At 47.6% G+C, this 15,582-nt stretch overlaps 1 protein-coding gene across 1 annotated transcript in view; it reads left to right on the top strand.

Annotated features, from left to right (window-relative positions):
- Positions 1-15,582, top strand: part of LMNTD1 (lamin tail domain containing 1) — a 58,863-nt gene that overhangs the window by 29,751 nt on the left and 13,530 nt on the right. The window contains exons 4-7 of the mRNA XM_069966492.1: positions 2,077-2,265; positions 5,665-5,758; positions 6,019-6,204; positions 10,288-10,413. Coding sequence (XP_069822593.1) covers positions 2,077-2,265; positions 5,665-5,758; positions 6,019-6,204; positions 10,288-10,413 — 595 coding nt within the window. The remainder of the gene's footprint in view (positions 1-2,076; positions 2,266-5,664; positions 5,759-6,018; positions 6,205-10,287; positions 10,414-15,582) is intronic.

Here is a 15,582-nt window from a genome sequence, read left to right as displayed (position 1 = left end):
TATAGATACTGGAGGCTGTCCCTGTCCTGCTGTGCCTCTATAGATACTGGAGGCTGTCCCTGTCCTGCTGTGCCTCTATAGATACTGGAGGTTATCCCCTGTCCTGCTGTGCCTCTATAGATACTAGAGGCTATCCCCTGTCCTGCTGTGCCTCTATAAATACTGGAGGCTATCCCCTGTCCTGCTGTGCCTCTATAGATACTGGAGGCTATCCCCGTCCTGCTGTGCCTCTATAGTAACTGGAGGTTATCCCCTGTCCTGCTGTGCCTCTATAGATACTGGAGGCTACCCCCTGTCCTGCTGTGCCTCTATAGATACTGGAGGCTATCCCCTGTCCTGCTGTGCCTCTATAGTAACTGGAGGCTACCACCTGTCCTGCTGTGCCTCTATAGCAATTGGAGGCTATCCCCTGTCCTGCTGTGCCTCTATAGTAACTGGAGGCTACCACCTGTCCTGCTGTGCCTCTATAGTAACTGGAGGCTATCCGCTGTCCTGCTGTGCCTCTATAGTAACTGGAGGCTATCCGCTGTCCTGCTGTGCCTCTATAATAACTGGAGGCTACCACCCGTCCTGCTGTGCCTCTATAGTAAATGGAGGTTATCCCCTGTCCTGCTGTGCCTCTATAGATACTGGAGGCTATCCCCTGTCCTGCTGTGCCTCTATAGTAACTGGAGGCTATCCCCTGTCCTGCTGTGCCTCTATAGATACTGGAGGCTATCCCCTGTCCTGCTGTGCCTCTATAGATACTGGAGGCTATCCCCTCTCCTGCTGTGCCTCTATAGCAATTGGAGGCTACCACATGTCCTACTGTGCCTCTATAGTAACTGGAGGCTACCACTTATCCTGCTGTGCCTCTATAGTAACTATAGCCACCAGTCCTGCTGTGCCTTTATAGTAACTGGAGGCTATCCGCTGTCCTGCTGTGCCTCTATAGTAACTGGAGGCTATCCGCTGTCCTGCTGTGCCTCTATAGTAACTGGAGGCTACCCCCTGTCCTGCTGTGCCTCTATAGATACTGGAGGCTACCACCTGTCCGGCTGTGCCTCTATAGATACTGGAGGCTATCCCCTGTCCTGCTGTGCCTCTATAGATACTGGAGGCTATCCCCTGTCCTGCTGTGCCTCTATAGATACTGGAGGCTATCCCCTGTCCTGCTGTGCCTCTATAGATACTGGAGGCTATCCCCTGTCCTGCTGTGCCTCTATAGATACTGGAGGCTATCCCCTGTCCTGCTGTGCCTCTATAGATACTGGAGGCTGTCTCCGTCCTGCTGTGCCTCTATAGATACTGGAGGCTATCCCCTGTCCTGCTGTGCCTCTATAGTAACTGGAGGCTATCCCCTGTCCTGCTGTGCCTCTATAGTAACTGGAGGCTATCCCCTGTCCTGCTGTGCCTCTATAGATACTGGAGGCTATCCCCTGTCCTGCTGTGCCTCTATAGATACTGGAGGCTATCCCCTGTCCTGCTGTGCCTCTATAGATACTGGAGGCTGTCTCCGTCCTGCTGTGCCTCTATAGATACTGGAGGCTATCCCCTGTCCTGCTGTGCCTCTATAGATACTGGAGGCTATCCCCTGTCCTGCTGTGCCTCTATAGATACTGGAGGCTATCCCCTGTCCTGCTGTGCCTCTATAGATACTGGAGGCTATCCCCGTCCTGCTGTGCCTCTATAGATACTGGAGGCTATCCCCTGTCCTGCTGTGCCTCTATAGATACTGGAGGCTATCCCCTGTCCTGCTGTGCCTCTATAGATACTGGAGGCTATCCCCTGTCCTGCTGTGCCTCTATAGATACTGGAGGCTATCCCCTGTCCTGCTGTGCCTCTATAGATACTGGAGGCTATCCCCTGTCCTGCTGTGTCTCTATAGATACTGGAGGCTATCCCTGTCCTGCTGTGTCTCTATAGATACTGGAGGCTATCCCCTGTCCTGCTGTGCCTCTATAGATACTGGAGGCTATCCCCTGTCCTGCTGTGCCTCTATAGATACTGGAGGCTATCCCCGTCCTGCCTCCCCTTCATGATGTGTTTTGATGTATTGGAATGACGCGTTTCTACAAATCTTTATTTATAATCCAGAATTTGGGAAATGAACAGAGACATCCTGAAAAAAGATGAAGACATCCGGGCGCTCCAAGTGCTGGTGGCGAAGAAGGAGTCCGAAGTCCAATCCTTAAAGGGGGCCGCCATGTCCCCGAGTATACAGCTGGAAATGGCCAGACAGGAGCTGGGGGAGCTACAGAGGAGCATAGTGATGGCTCAGGCTAAGTAAGTGCCCCCCCATCTTGCCCACTGAGAGTATTGTAACCCCGTATGGTAAATTACTACCTGCAAAAGAAATGTATTTATTTAATTAGGACCTAGTGACATGATGGAGGCATAGGGCACAGCGTACCTCACACCGTACCTCACGCCTCAGTGATGTCACTAGTTCCTAGTAAAGGGGTTTCAATAATACATGGGTTCTCTGGATAGCACTGGGAGGCCTCAGATCTCTCCTGCAGCACTCCCGAAGGTGAGCCTTGGTATTACATGCTGCTCATTCATGTGAAGAGACTAAGCAGATCTGGGAAAGTTCTGGATGAATCTGTGCAGGACCTGCAGAAATAGACAAGATAACAAGATATCTTATCAGACAGAGCTCTGCAAGCTTATCTCCAAGCATCGCCATCCTCCAGACCCCACACAGATAAGAGGCTCACATAGGAGACATTACCCAGAGGCCTGAGGAGTCATACCGAGCATGCTGCTATAACCTGGGTATATAGTGTATATAATTATACATGTACAGCTGGTGTAACCTAGGTATCTCCTGTATATATTATATATGTACAGCTGCTATAACCTGGGTATATAGTGTATATAATTATACATGTACAGCTGCTATAAACTGGGTATATAGTGCATATAATTATATATGTACAGCTGCTATAACCTAGGTATCTCCTGTATATAATTATATAAGTACAGCTGGTATAACCTGGGTATCTCCTGTATATAATTATATATGTACAGCTGGTATAACCTGGGTATCTCCTGTATATAATTATATATGTACAGCTGGTATAACCTGGGTATCTCCTGTATATAATTATATATGTACAGCTGGTATAACCTGGGTATATACTGTATATAATTATATATGTACAGCTGGTATAACCTGGGGGTCTCCTGTATATAATTATATATGTACAGCTGGTATAACCTGGGGGTCTCCTGTATATAATTATATATGTACAGCTGGTATAACCCAGGTATATACTGTATATAATGATATGTACAGCTGGTATAACCTGGTTATCTCCTGTATATAATTATATATGTACAGCTGGTATAACCTGGGTATCTCCTGTATATAATTATATATGTACAGCTGGTATAACCTGGGCATCTCCTGTATATAATTATATATGTACAGCTGGTATAACCTGGGTATCCCCTGTATATAATTATATAGGTACAGCTGGTATAACCTGGGTATCTCCTGTATATAATTATATATGCACAGCTGGTATAACCTGGGTATATACTGTATATAATGATATATGTACAGCTGGTATAACCTGGGTATCTCCTGTATATAATTATATATGCACAGCTGGTATAACCTGGGTATATACTGTATATAATGATATATGTACAGCTGGTATAACCTGGGGCTCTCCTGTATATAATTATATATGTACAGCTGGTATAACCTGGGGATCTCCTGTATATAATTATATATGCACAGCTGGTATAACCTGGGTATATACTGTATATAATGATATATGTACAGCTGGTATAACCTGGGTATATACTATATATAATTATGTATGTACAGCTGGTATAACCTGGGTATCTCCTGTATATAATTATATAGGTACAGCTGGTATAACCTGGGTATCTCCTGTATATAATTATATATGCACAGCTGGTATAACCTGGGTATCTCCTGTATATAATTATATATGTACAGCTGGTATAACCTGGGTATCTCCTGTATATAATTATATATGTACAGCTGGTATAACCTGGGTATCTCCTGTATATAATTATATATGTACAGCTGGTATAACCTGGGTATCTCCTGTATATAATTATATATGTACAGCTGGTATAACCTGGGGGTCTCCTGTATATAATTATATATGTACAGCTGGTATAACCCAGGTATATACTGTATATAATGATATGTACAGCTGGTATAACCTGGGTATCTCCTGTATATAATTATATATGTACAGCTGGTATAACCTGGGTATCTCCTGTATATAATTATATATGTACAGCTGGTATAACCTGGGTATATCCTGTATATAATTATATATGTACAGCTGGTATAACCTGGGGCTCTCCTGTATATAATTATATATGTACAGCTGGTATAACCTGGGTATATCCTGTATATAATTATATATGTACAGCTGGTATAACCTGGGGATCTCCTGTATATAATTATATATGTACAGCTGGTATAACCTGGGGATCTCCTGTATATAATTATATATGTACAGCTGGTATAACCTGGGGATCTCCTGTATATAATTATATATGTATAGCTGGTATAACCTGGGGGGTCTCCTGTATATAATTATATATGTACAGCTGGTATAACCCAGGTATATACTGTATATAATGATATGTACAGCTGGTATAACCTGGGTATATACTGTATATAATTATATATGTACAGCTGGTATAACCTGGGTATCTCCTGTATATAATTATATATGTACAGCTGGTATAACCTGGGTATCTCCTGTATATAATTATATATGTACAGCTGCTGTAACCTGAGTATATACTGTATATAATTATATATGTACAGCTGGTATAACCTGGGTATATACTGTATATAATTATATATGTACAGCTGGTATAACCTGGGGATCTCCTGTATATAATTATATATGTACAGCTGGTATAACCTGGGTATCTCCTGTATATAATTATATATGTACAGCTGCTGTAACCTGAGTATATACTGTATATAATTATATATGTACAGCTGGTATAACCTGGGGATCTCCTGTATATAATTATATATGTACAGCTGGTATAACCTGGGTATCTCCTGTATATAATTATATATGTACAGCTGCTGTAACCTGAGTATATACTGTATATAATTATATATGTACAGCTGGTATAACCTGGGTATATACTGTATATAATTATATATGTACAGCTGGTATAACCTGGGGATCTCCTGTATATAACTATATATGTACAGCCGGTATAACCTGGGTATCTCCAGTATATAATTATATATGTACAGCTGCTGTAACCTGAGTATATACTGTATATAATTATATATGTACAGCTGGTATAACCTGGGTATATACTGTATATAATTATATATGTACAGCTGGTATAACCTGGGGATCTCCTGTATATAACTATATATGTACAGCCGGTATAACCTGGGTATCTCCAGTATATAATTATATATGTACAGCTGGTATAACCTGGGTATATACTGTATATAATTATATATGTACAGCTGGTATAACCTGGGGATCTCCTGTATATAATTATATATGTACAGCTGCTATAACCTGGGTATATACTGTATATAATTATATATGTACAGCTGGTATAACCTGGGGATCTCCTGTATATAATTATATATGTACAGCTGCTATAACCTGGGGATCTCCACTTTGGTGACTACTTTCTCCACAGATATGAAGAAGAGTTCTCCCAGCGTTTAACCCTTGAGGACAATGTCAGGGAGCTGACACAACAGATAGAGCAGCTGAAGCACGGTCATGTGACGGTAAGGTCTCTATAATTGCCCCACATGATGGACGCCATATTTAAAGGGATGGTTCACCAACCTCTAAGGATAGACTGTTGCTATATATAACCAGAGAACCCCTTCAACTTAGTTTTATAACTTTCTAGTATACTTTGGGGCCGAGGTCACCAAACCGTCCAATCACAGGGCAGCTTTTATTTTACCACAGCCGATTGGTTGCTATGGGCAACAAATCCAACACCATCTAGTAATGGCTTCCTATCTGGTTGTATTGTCAGGAGTCACAGGAGCTGAGGGCCCAGGTGCTCCAGTCTGAGGCCCTGGTCCTCCAACTAGAAGACAAGCTGCGGAGGGTGAGCCGCGGGGGCCCCGCCCTGATGGAGACCGTGCAGAAGATCCAGGAGGCCAGCGAGGCCGAGGTGAAGAGACTGCAAGACCAGACGGAGACCGCCTATAGTCAGAGCGTAAGTGTCACCAAACTCAGGACAAGAGTGGCGCTGTTTCTGGAAGAAAGCGGCCATGTTTTTCTAAGTCTGGATAATCCCTTTAATTCTCTGATTGTGTCCCCCCCGCATCCCCTGGCAGTGCGGTGGTCTCCTATAGACGTGGCAGTGCGGTGGTCTCCTATAGACGTGGCAGTGCGGTGGTCTCCTATAGATATGGCAGTGCGGTGGTCTCCTATAGACGTGGCAGTGCGGTGGTCTATAGACGTGGCAGTGCGGTGGTCTCCTATAGATGTGGCAGTGCAGTGGTCTCCTATAGACAAGGCAGTGCGGTGGTCTCCTATAGATGTGGCAGTGCGGTGGTCTCCTATAGACAAGGCAGTGCGGTGGTCTCCTATAGACGTGGCAGTGCGGTGGTCTCCTATAGACGTGGCAGTGCGGTGGTCTCCTATAGACGTGGCAGTGCGGTGGTCTATAGACGTGGCAGTGCGGTGGTCTCCTATAGATGTGGCAGTGCGGTGGTCTCCTATAGACAAGGCAGTGCGGTGGTCTCCTATAGATGTGGCAGTGCGGTGGTCTCCTATAGGCGTGGCAGTGCGGTGGTCTCCTATAGACGTGGCAGTGCGGTGGTCTCCTATAGACGTGGCAGTGCGGTGGTCTCCTATAGACGTCGCAGTGCGGTGGTCTCTAGACGTGGCAGTGCGGTGGTCTCCTATAGACCTGGCAGTGCGGTGGTCTCCTATAGATGTGGCAGTGCGGTGGTCTCCTATAGATGTGGCAGTGCGGTGGTCTCCTATAGGCGTGGCAGTGCAGTGGTCTCCTATAGACGTGGCAGTGCGGTGGTCTCCTATAGATGTGGCAGTGCGGTGGTCTCCTATAGATGTGGCAGTGCGGTGGTCTCCTATAGGCGTGGCAGTGCGGTGGTCTCCTATAGACGTGGCAGTGCAGTGGTCTCCTATAGACGTGGCAGTGCGGTGGTCTCCTATAGGCGTGGCAGTGCAGTGGTCTCCTATAGACGTGGCAGTGCAGTGGTCTCCTATAGACGTGGCAGTGCGGTGGTCTCCTATAGACGTGGCAGTGCGGTGGTCTCCTATAGACGTGGCAGTGCGGTGGTCTCCTATAGGCGTGGCAGTGCGGTGGTCTCCTATAGACGTGGCAGTGCGGTGGTCTCCTATAGACGTGGCATTGCGGTGGTCTCCTATAGACGTGGCAGTGCGGTGGTCTCCTATAGACGTGGCAGTGCGGTGGTCTCCTATAGATGTGGCAGTGCGGTGGTCTTCTATAGACGCGTCTCAATGTCTCGGGGGGTTCAGTCTGGATCTGTATAGACCGTGCGCAGAGTTTTCCATCACCCGTACATGCGGGGAGCGGCGTGACTCATCCGTCTCTGCAGGACGACAGTTGTGCAGCTAATTTTAGCGCCCCCCCTTATTCTCTGCGGCGTTATGTAAGCAACGTCTGTGTCGCACTCTGAGCCGCAGCCAAACTAAGACAATGGCGGGAGGATACAGGATAAGTGCGAAGCTTTCACTACCCCGCGTCTCCTCGCATCCGGACACAACACAACACGTGTTCCTGGATAAATCTGCACTCCCAGGGGGGCTCCTAACAAAGCCAGGATGTAGCAGAGCCAGATTTGTTGCTGAACTGCTTAGAGATGTATGAGTAACAGATGAGGATTTACCTGCATGTGCTACATGATACTCGACTGACTTCATTATGCATCTTTTTATAAACTCAGCTCTGCTACATATAACAAACTCAGCTCTGCTACATATAACAAACTCAGCTCTGCTACATATAACAAACTCAGCTCTGTTACATATAACAAACTCAGCTCTGCTACATATAACAAACTCAGCTCTGCTACATATAACAAACTCAGCTCTGTTACATATAACAAACTCAGCACTGCTACATATAACAAACTCAGCTCTGCTACATATAACAAACTCAGCTCTGTTACATATAACAAACTCAGCTCTGCTACATATAACAAACTCAGCTCTGCTACATATAACAAACTCAGCTCTGTTACATATAACAAACTCAGCACTGCTACATATAACAAACTCAGCTCTGCTACATATAACAAACTCAGCTTTGCTACATATAACAAACTCAGCTCTGCTACATATAACAAACTCAGCTCTGTTACATATAACAAACTCAGCACTGCTACATATAACAAACTCAGCTCTGCTACATATAACAAACTCAGCTTTGATACATAAAACATCTGTGGCCTCCACAGCGGGGTCTTCTGTGTGTATGGAGCGTGTCAGGATGGAGTGTGAACAGATTGGCATGGTGACAATCCTCTCTTATCCCATTAGGTCTTAGCAGGTAAATCCTTTGTCCTGTGTAAGTAACCGGAATAAAGATGGATATTAGGGGAGTCAGACATAACCTGCTACTTCCTATCTGTTCCTGGGAAAGCTGAGTGACTAAAGATCGCCATTACACATTGTCTGAGATGTGAGCTCTTCACTCCTGTGGGGGCTGTGCCTTCCATTGAAATGAATGGAAGTATCTTGTGGGAGCTGCTGGGGGTGTGTGGGCTGTCATGTGGTCATAGTGCGGGTTGTGGTTCTGTGTGGCATGTGGTGTACCCCCAACTCCCAAACAAAAAAGAATTAAACTAAAGAACACAAAATAAAGACAGGAAACATTGTAATCAGGAGTCAGTCACAATTTTATTTAAAATCATGACACTGAAAAAAAACAACAGAACCCCTGTCTTATAAAGAGTCACACTGTAGCACTCAGGCCAGGAAAAAACCCCAGTGGAGGAAAACTTGAGGGGGGGGAAAAACAGTAAAAGATACCTTAAAGGAAAAACCACCAGTAGAGGAAACCTAGGGGGAAAAAACAGTAAAGGATACCTTAAAGGAAAATACACCAGTGGAGGAAACCTAGGGGCAAAAAACAGTAAAGGATACCTTAAAGGAAAAAACACCAGTGGAGGAAACCTAGGGGCAAAAAAACAGTAAAGGATACCTTAAAGGACAAAACACCAGTGGAGGAAACCTAGGGGAAAAAAAAAAGTAAAAGATACCTTAAAGGAAAAACCACCAGTGGAGGAAACTGAGGGACCCATGGCTGGAGAGTTGCCCTTTGCCTGGGCTTAGTGGTAATGCCAACATAATGTAGTATAAGAATTTATACATTTTACCTGATCTACAGACAACATACTAAAGATTATAACACGTTGCATCTGATGACTCAGCTCTGCTGCACCTGATGCACTCAGCTCTGCTGCACCTGACGAACTCAGCTATACTTCACCTGACGAACTCAGCTCTGCTACACCTGACGAACTCAGCTCTGCTGCACCTGACGAACTCAGCTCTGCTTCACCTGACGAACTCAGCTCTGCTGCACCTGGCGAACTCAGCTCTGCTTCACCTGACGAACTCAGCTCTGCTGCACCTGGCGAACTCAGCTCTGCTTCACCTGACGAACTCAGCTCTGCTGCACCTGGCGAACTCAGCTCTGCTGCACCTGACGAACTCAGCTCTGCTGCACCTGGCGAACTCAGCTCTGCTTCACCTGACGAACTCAGCTCTGCTGCAGCTGGCGAACTCAGCTCTGCTGCACCTGACGAACTCAGCTCTGCTACACCTGACGAACTCAGCTCTGCTGCACCTGATGCACTCAGCTCTGCTGCACCTGACGAACTCAGCTCTGCTGCACCAGATGCACTCAGCTCTGCTGCACCTGACGAACTCAGCTCTGCTACACCTGACGAACTCAGCTCTGCTGCACCTGACGAACTCAGCTCTGCTGCACCTGATGCACTCAGCTCTGCTGCACCTGACGAACTCAGCTCTGCTGCACCTGATGCACTCAGCTCTGCTGCACCTGACAAACTCTGCCTCTACAGTTGCAGATCTGCTGCATAATCCACACCTGCAGAGTCATGGAGGCTTTTTACTTGCCTATATTATATCATACAATGTGCTGAGCACTGTGTATCTAAACTTATGATGTGTGGTACTGTCTGCTGAGCCATGTATCTAAGCTCACCATGAGTGATACAGTCTGCTGAGCTGTGTATCTAAGCTCTTTGTCCCTGCTCATGCTTCTCTCTTATTCCGGCAGCTGCTGGAGCTCCAGATGCGACTGCACAATGATCAGATCCTGCTGGGCCAATCGCAGGAGGAAAATGAGCGACTGCACCGGAGGGTGGAAGAATTAACCTCCCAGGTGACATCACTGGAGAAGAAGGTAGGACCCCAGTGGGATCAAAACTACAACTCCCAGCATGCCCTGGAAAGAGGGGAAGACAAGTGTGGCGGGGTACTGCCCCCTCCCTTGAACGGTGGCGGGCGGGGAGCGGTACACAATGTTCTGGGAGATGGCGGCGGCTTTCATCTATTACCCGGGAGAGCTGACTGCAGGGCTGATGGGAATGGAATAGATGAAGCAGAGCTGAATTTGTCATTTTGTGCAGTGTGATGCCGGTTATTCGGTGAGGTTACCCACAGACGGTAAAATACATGCGCCAAATGACAAACTCTTCTCAACTGCATGTGACAAACTCTGCAATACTAAATCTAATCTGTGGTTTCTGACAAACTCAGCTCGTCTACATCTGACACATGCAATGCTGCTTCATCTGACACATGTGATTCTGCTTCATCCGACACAATGAGATTTGCTGTTCCTTACAAATTCATCTCTCCTGCAGCTGACTTAGCTCTGCTACATGTGACACAACTATCAGTGCTCCATGCCACATACTCCTCACTGCTCCATGCCACATACTCCTCACTGCTCCACCTCACATACTCCTCACTGCTCCACCTCACATACTCCTCACTGCTCCACCTCACATACTCCTCTCTGCTCCATTCCACATACTCCTCACTGCTCCATCTCACATACTCCTCACTGCTCCACCTCACATACTCCTCACTGCTCCATCTCACTCCTCACTGCTCCATCCCACATACTCCTCACTGCTCCATCTCACATACTCCTCACTGCTCCACCTCACTCCTCACTGCTCCATCTCACATACTCCTCACTGCTCCACCTCACACACTCCTCACTGCTCCATCTCACATACTCCTCACTGCTCCACCTCACACACTCCTCACTGCTCCATCTCACATACTCCTCACTGCTCCATGTCACATACTCCTCACTGCTCCACCGCACATACTCCTCACTGCTCCATCTCACTCCTCACTGCTCCACCGCACATACTCCTCACTGCTCCATCTCACTCCTCACTGCTCCATCTCACATACTCCTCACTGCTCCATCTCACATACTCCTCACTGCTCCATCTCACATACTCCTCACTGCTCCACCTCACACACTCCTCACTGCTCCATCTCACATACTCCTCACTGCTCCACCTCACATACTCCTCACTGCTCCATCTCACATACTCCTCACTGCTCCACCTCACACACTCCTCACTGCTCCATCTCACATACTCCTCACTGCTCCATCTCACATACTCCTCACTGCTCCATCCCACATACTCCTCACTGCTCCACCTCACATACTCCTCACTGCTCCATCTCACTCCTCACTGCTCCATCTCACTCCTCACTGCTCCATCTCACTCCTCACTGCTCCACCTCACACACTCCTCACTGCTCCATCTCACTCCTCACTGCTCCATCTCACATACTCCTCACTGCTCCATCTCACATACTCCTCACTGCTCCATCTCACATACTCCTCACTGCTCCATCTCACTCCTCACTGCTCCAGCTGACATACCCATGTCCACTTTTCAGGTACAGATGTAGCAGAGTTAAAAACAGAAAACTTCTTAAAGGGACAGTAACCCAATTATGGCTGATAACAGAGAACATTAGCTTACATTCCACTACACAGTAAATGAGGGGAGTATAGCCTGCAGGTGTCCTGTCTCTTTAAGGAGACGAGGCCTGAGGCGTGCTCTTCCTTCCCTCAGACTGAGGGGTACCAGTCGGGGTCCTCCGGGGTCCGCCTGTTCTTAGATTTGGCCATGACGGAGCTTTATCTCCAAAACTGGAACAACTCGTATTTTTAGATCCACAACAAGAACAAAAGTTTCCGGAGAAACTTGTTCTAATGAAGCGGCGCCCGCACTCATCTGGGTCATCCCTTCTGTGAGAGGTTTGTAAACCAGAGCGATCCCCTCACCCCACTCCTCTCTGCTATTTTGGTCACCTCCAGAGCTGCAATCAGAATTCTGCTGGTTCCTCTGATGCATTGACTGGCACAGAGCTAAACTGAAGGGTCACATGTGTGACTGTGGGGTAACCGCTGGACTATTCAACTGTTCCTGACGGTAAACAGCAGAATTGTGAATGCAGCTCTGGAGCTTTCATCATAGTACCAAAGGAGATACCTACCATGGGGGACACTATGTCTGGGGGGTAGAATACTAGGGGAGATGCCTACCATGGAGGACACTAGGGGAGATGTTTACCATGGGGGACACTAGGGGAGATGCCTACCATGGAGGACACTAGGGGAGATGTTTACCATGGAGGACACTAGGGGAGATGCCTACCATGAGGGACACTAGGGGAGATGCCTACCATGGGGGACACTAGGGGAGATGTCTACCATGGAGGACACTAGGGGAGATGTCTACCATGGAGGACACTAGGGGAGATGACTATGATGGGGGACACTAGGGGAGATACCTACCATGGGGGACACTAGGGGAGATGTTTACCATGGGCGACACTAGGGGAGATGTCTACCATGGAGGACACTAGGGGAGATGCCTACCATGGGGGACACTAGGGGAGATGCCTACCATGGGGGACACTAGGGGAGATGCCTACCATGGGGGACACTAGGGGAGATGCCTACCATGGGGGACACTAGGGGAGATGCCTACCATGGGGACACTAGGGGAGATGCCTACCATGGGGGACACTAGGGGAGATGCCTACCATGGGGGACACTAGGGGAGATGTTTACCATGGGCGACACTAGGGGAGATGTCTACCATGGAGGACACTAGGGGAGATGCCTACCATGGGGGACACTAGGGGAGATGCCTACCATGGGGGACACTAGGGGAGATGCCTACCATGGGGGACACTAGGGGAGATGTCTACCATGGGGAAACTAGGGGAGATGCCGACCATGGGGGACACTAGGGGAGATGCCTACCATGGAGGACACTAGGGGAGATGCCTACCATGAGGGACACTAGGGGAGATGCCTACCATGGAGGACACTAGGGGAGATGCCTACCATGGAGGACACTAGGGGAGATGACTACCATGGAGGACACTAGGGGAGATGCCTGCCATGGGGGACACTAGGGGAGATGCCTACCATGGAGGACACTAGGGGAGGTGCCTACGATGGGGGACACTAGGGGAGATGACTACAATGGGAGACACTAGGGGAGATGCCTACCATGGGGGACACTAGGGGAGATGCCTACCATGGGGGACACTAGGGGAGATGCCTACCATGGGGGACACTAGGGGAGATGTTTACCATGGGGGACACTAGGGGAGATGCCTACCATGGGGGACACTAGGGGAGATGCCTACCCTGGGGGACACTATCTACTGGGGGGTTGGATACTGGGGAAGATTCCTGCTATGAACTGTCACATGACCATGTCCTAATCCGTTAAAATACAGCGTTAACGGAATGAACTTCCCCAATCGGGGGGCTCTGGGGCTTTAGATGTCAGGTAGGTGGCGGCATATCGGGCTGTGGCTCCTTCCAGCCTGGAGATCCTGGCACCGAGCTGTTACTTACAAGGAATGTGCGGCCCCAGATAACGTTCCGTGGGTCCTTAGCGCGGCGCCTAGATTAGCTCCTTCTATCCAGATATGGCCGGGCAGGAATTATAAGAATCCTGGTGGCGTCAGACACCTGACAGGAGAAGGACCCCATCCCATTGTCTGCCCAGATAAGAGGCAGAGAGCTATCTGGCCGCCTCTTATCCCCATCAGCACCAACAACCTGCTACCTACCACCAGGAAGGGTGGATGACAACAACTCCGGCAGCCAGAATGGCCGTCACCCACTACCTGATGCAACTAAGAAACTGCTGAGAAAAAAAACAAAAACAAAGGCAGAAACTGGAAAATTTGTCTTAAAGGGGAACTCTGGCAATTTATTTTTTTACTTGTAATTTACTTCTATTAAAAAATCTCTAGTCTTCCAGTCCTTATCAGCTGCTGTATGTCCTGCAGAAAGTGATTTATTCTCTCCAGTCTGACACAGTGCTCTCTGCTGCCACCTCTGTCCATAGCAGGAGAGGTTTTCTATGGGGATTTGCTGCTGCTCTGAACAGTTCCTGACATGGACAGAGGTGGCAGCAGAGAGCACTGTATCAGATTGAGAAGAATACACCACTTCCTGCAGGACATACAGCAGCTGATAAGTACTGGAAGACTGGAGATTTTTTAATGGAAGTAAATTACAAATCTCTGGCACTTTCTGGCACCAGTTTATTGGCTGGCTACAAAAAAAAAAAAACAGCCAGTAAATAGATGTGTGAACATGAACTTAACATGAATTAATCTGGTCCTTAAAGGGTTAAAAGTGAGATAAACCATGTAAATAGTCCGTTCTCGGGCTCGGCTAATATAATATTATCGGCGTTGTCTGCTGGTCCTGTGCATCCTGAGAAGCCATTAGGGGAATGGTCCCATTACGCTGCACCTCAGGCCGTGTACATAGTCGGATTATGTAAGTAAATATTAATGGAGGGAATAACATAGGGACTTGTGGCCGCACGTTGTGTGATCAGCGGCGCAGCGTGGTGTCTCCATGTGCTCTGCATAGTAATGGCCGTATACTCAGCCCTCCCTGGATATAGCAGCCATCTTTCTTTGCAGAGTATAAACCGTCCCCCTACTTTTTATGTTCCTAAATAAGCTTGGTGACAACCCAAATGGCTGAGGATGGTCCCCGAGCTGGGGGGGGGGGGGCCTGTGAGGGATCTAGAGACCCTCCATCATCCATTATCATAGGATACAGAGTCCCGGCTTTCTACAGCATACTGGAGGGAGATTATGTAGGGTATTCAGGCCAGAACTTATCTGCGATCATAGCAGATATACAGGGCGGAGCTTATCTAGGGACATATCAGATATACAGGACGGAGCTTATCTGGGGACATATCAAATATTCAGGACAGAACTTATCTGAGGTCATATCAGATATACAGGGCGGAGCTTATCTGGGGTCACATCAGATATACAAGGCAGAGCTTATCTGGGGTCACATCAGATATACAAGGCAGAGCTTATCTGGGGTCACATCAGATATACAAGGCAGAGCTTATCTGGGGTCACATCAGATATACAGGGTGGAGCTTATCTGGGGTCATATCAGATATACAGGGTGGAGCTTATCTGGGGTCACATCAGATATACAGGGCGGAGCTTATCTGGGGGTCACATC

Source organism: Dendropsophus ebraccatus, chromosome 1, assembly GCF_027789765.1.
Source record: "Dendropsophus ebraccatus isolate aDenEbr1 chromosome 1, aDenEbr1.pat, whole genome shotgun sequence".
Taxonomy (NCBI): Eukaryota; Metazoa; Chordata; class Amphibia; order Anura; family Hylidae; genus Dendropsophus; species Dendropsophus ebraccatus.
Note: the sequence above shows the minus strand (reverse complement) of the source record. Positions and strands in the feature narration are given on the sequence as shown.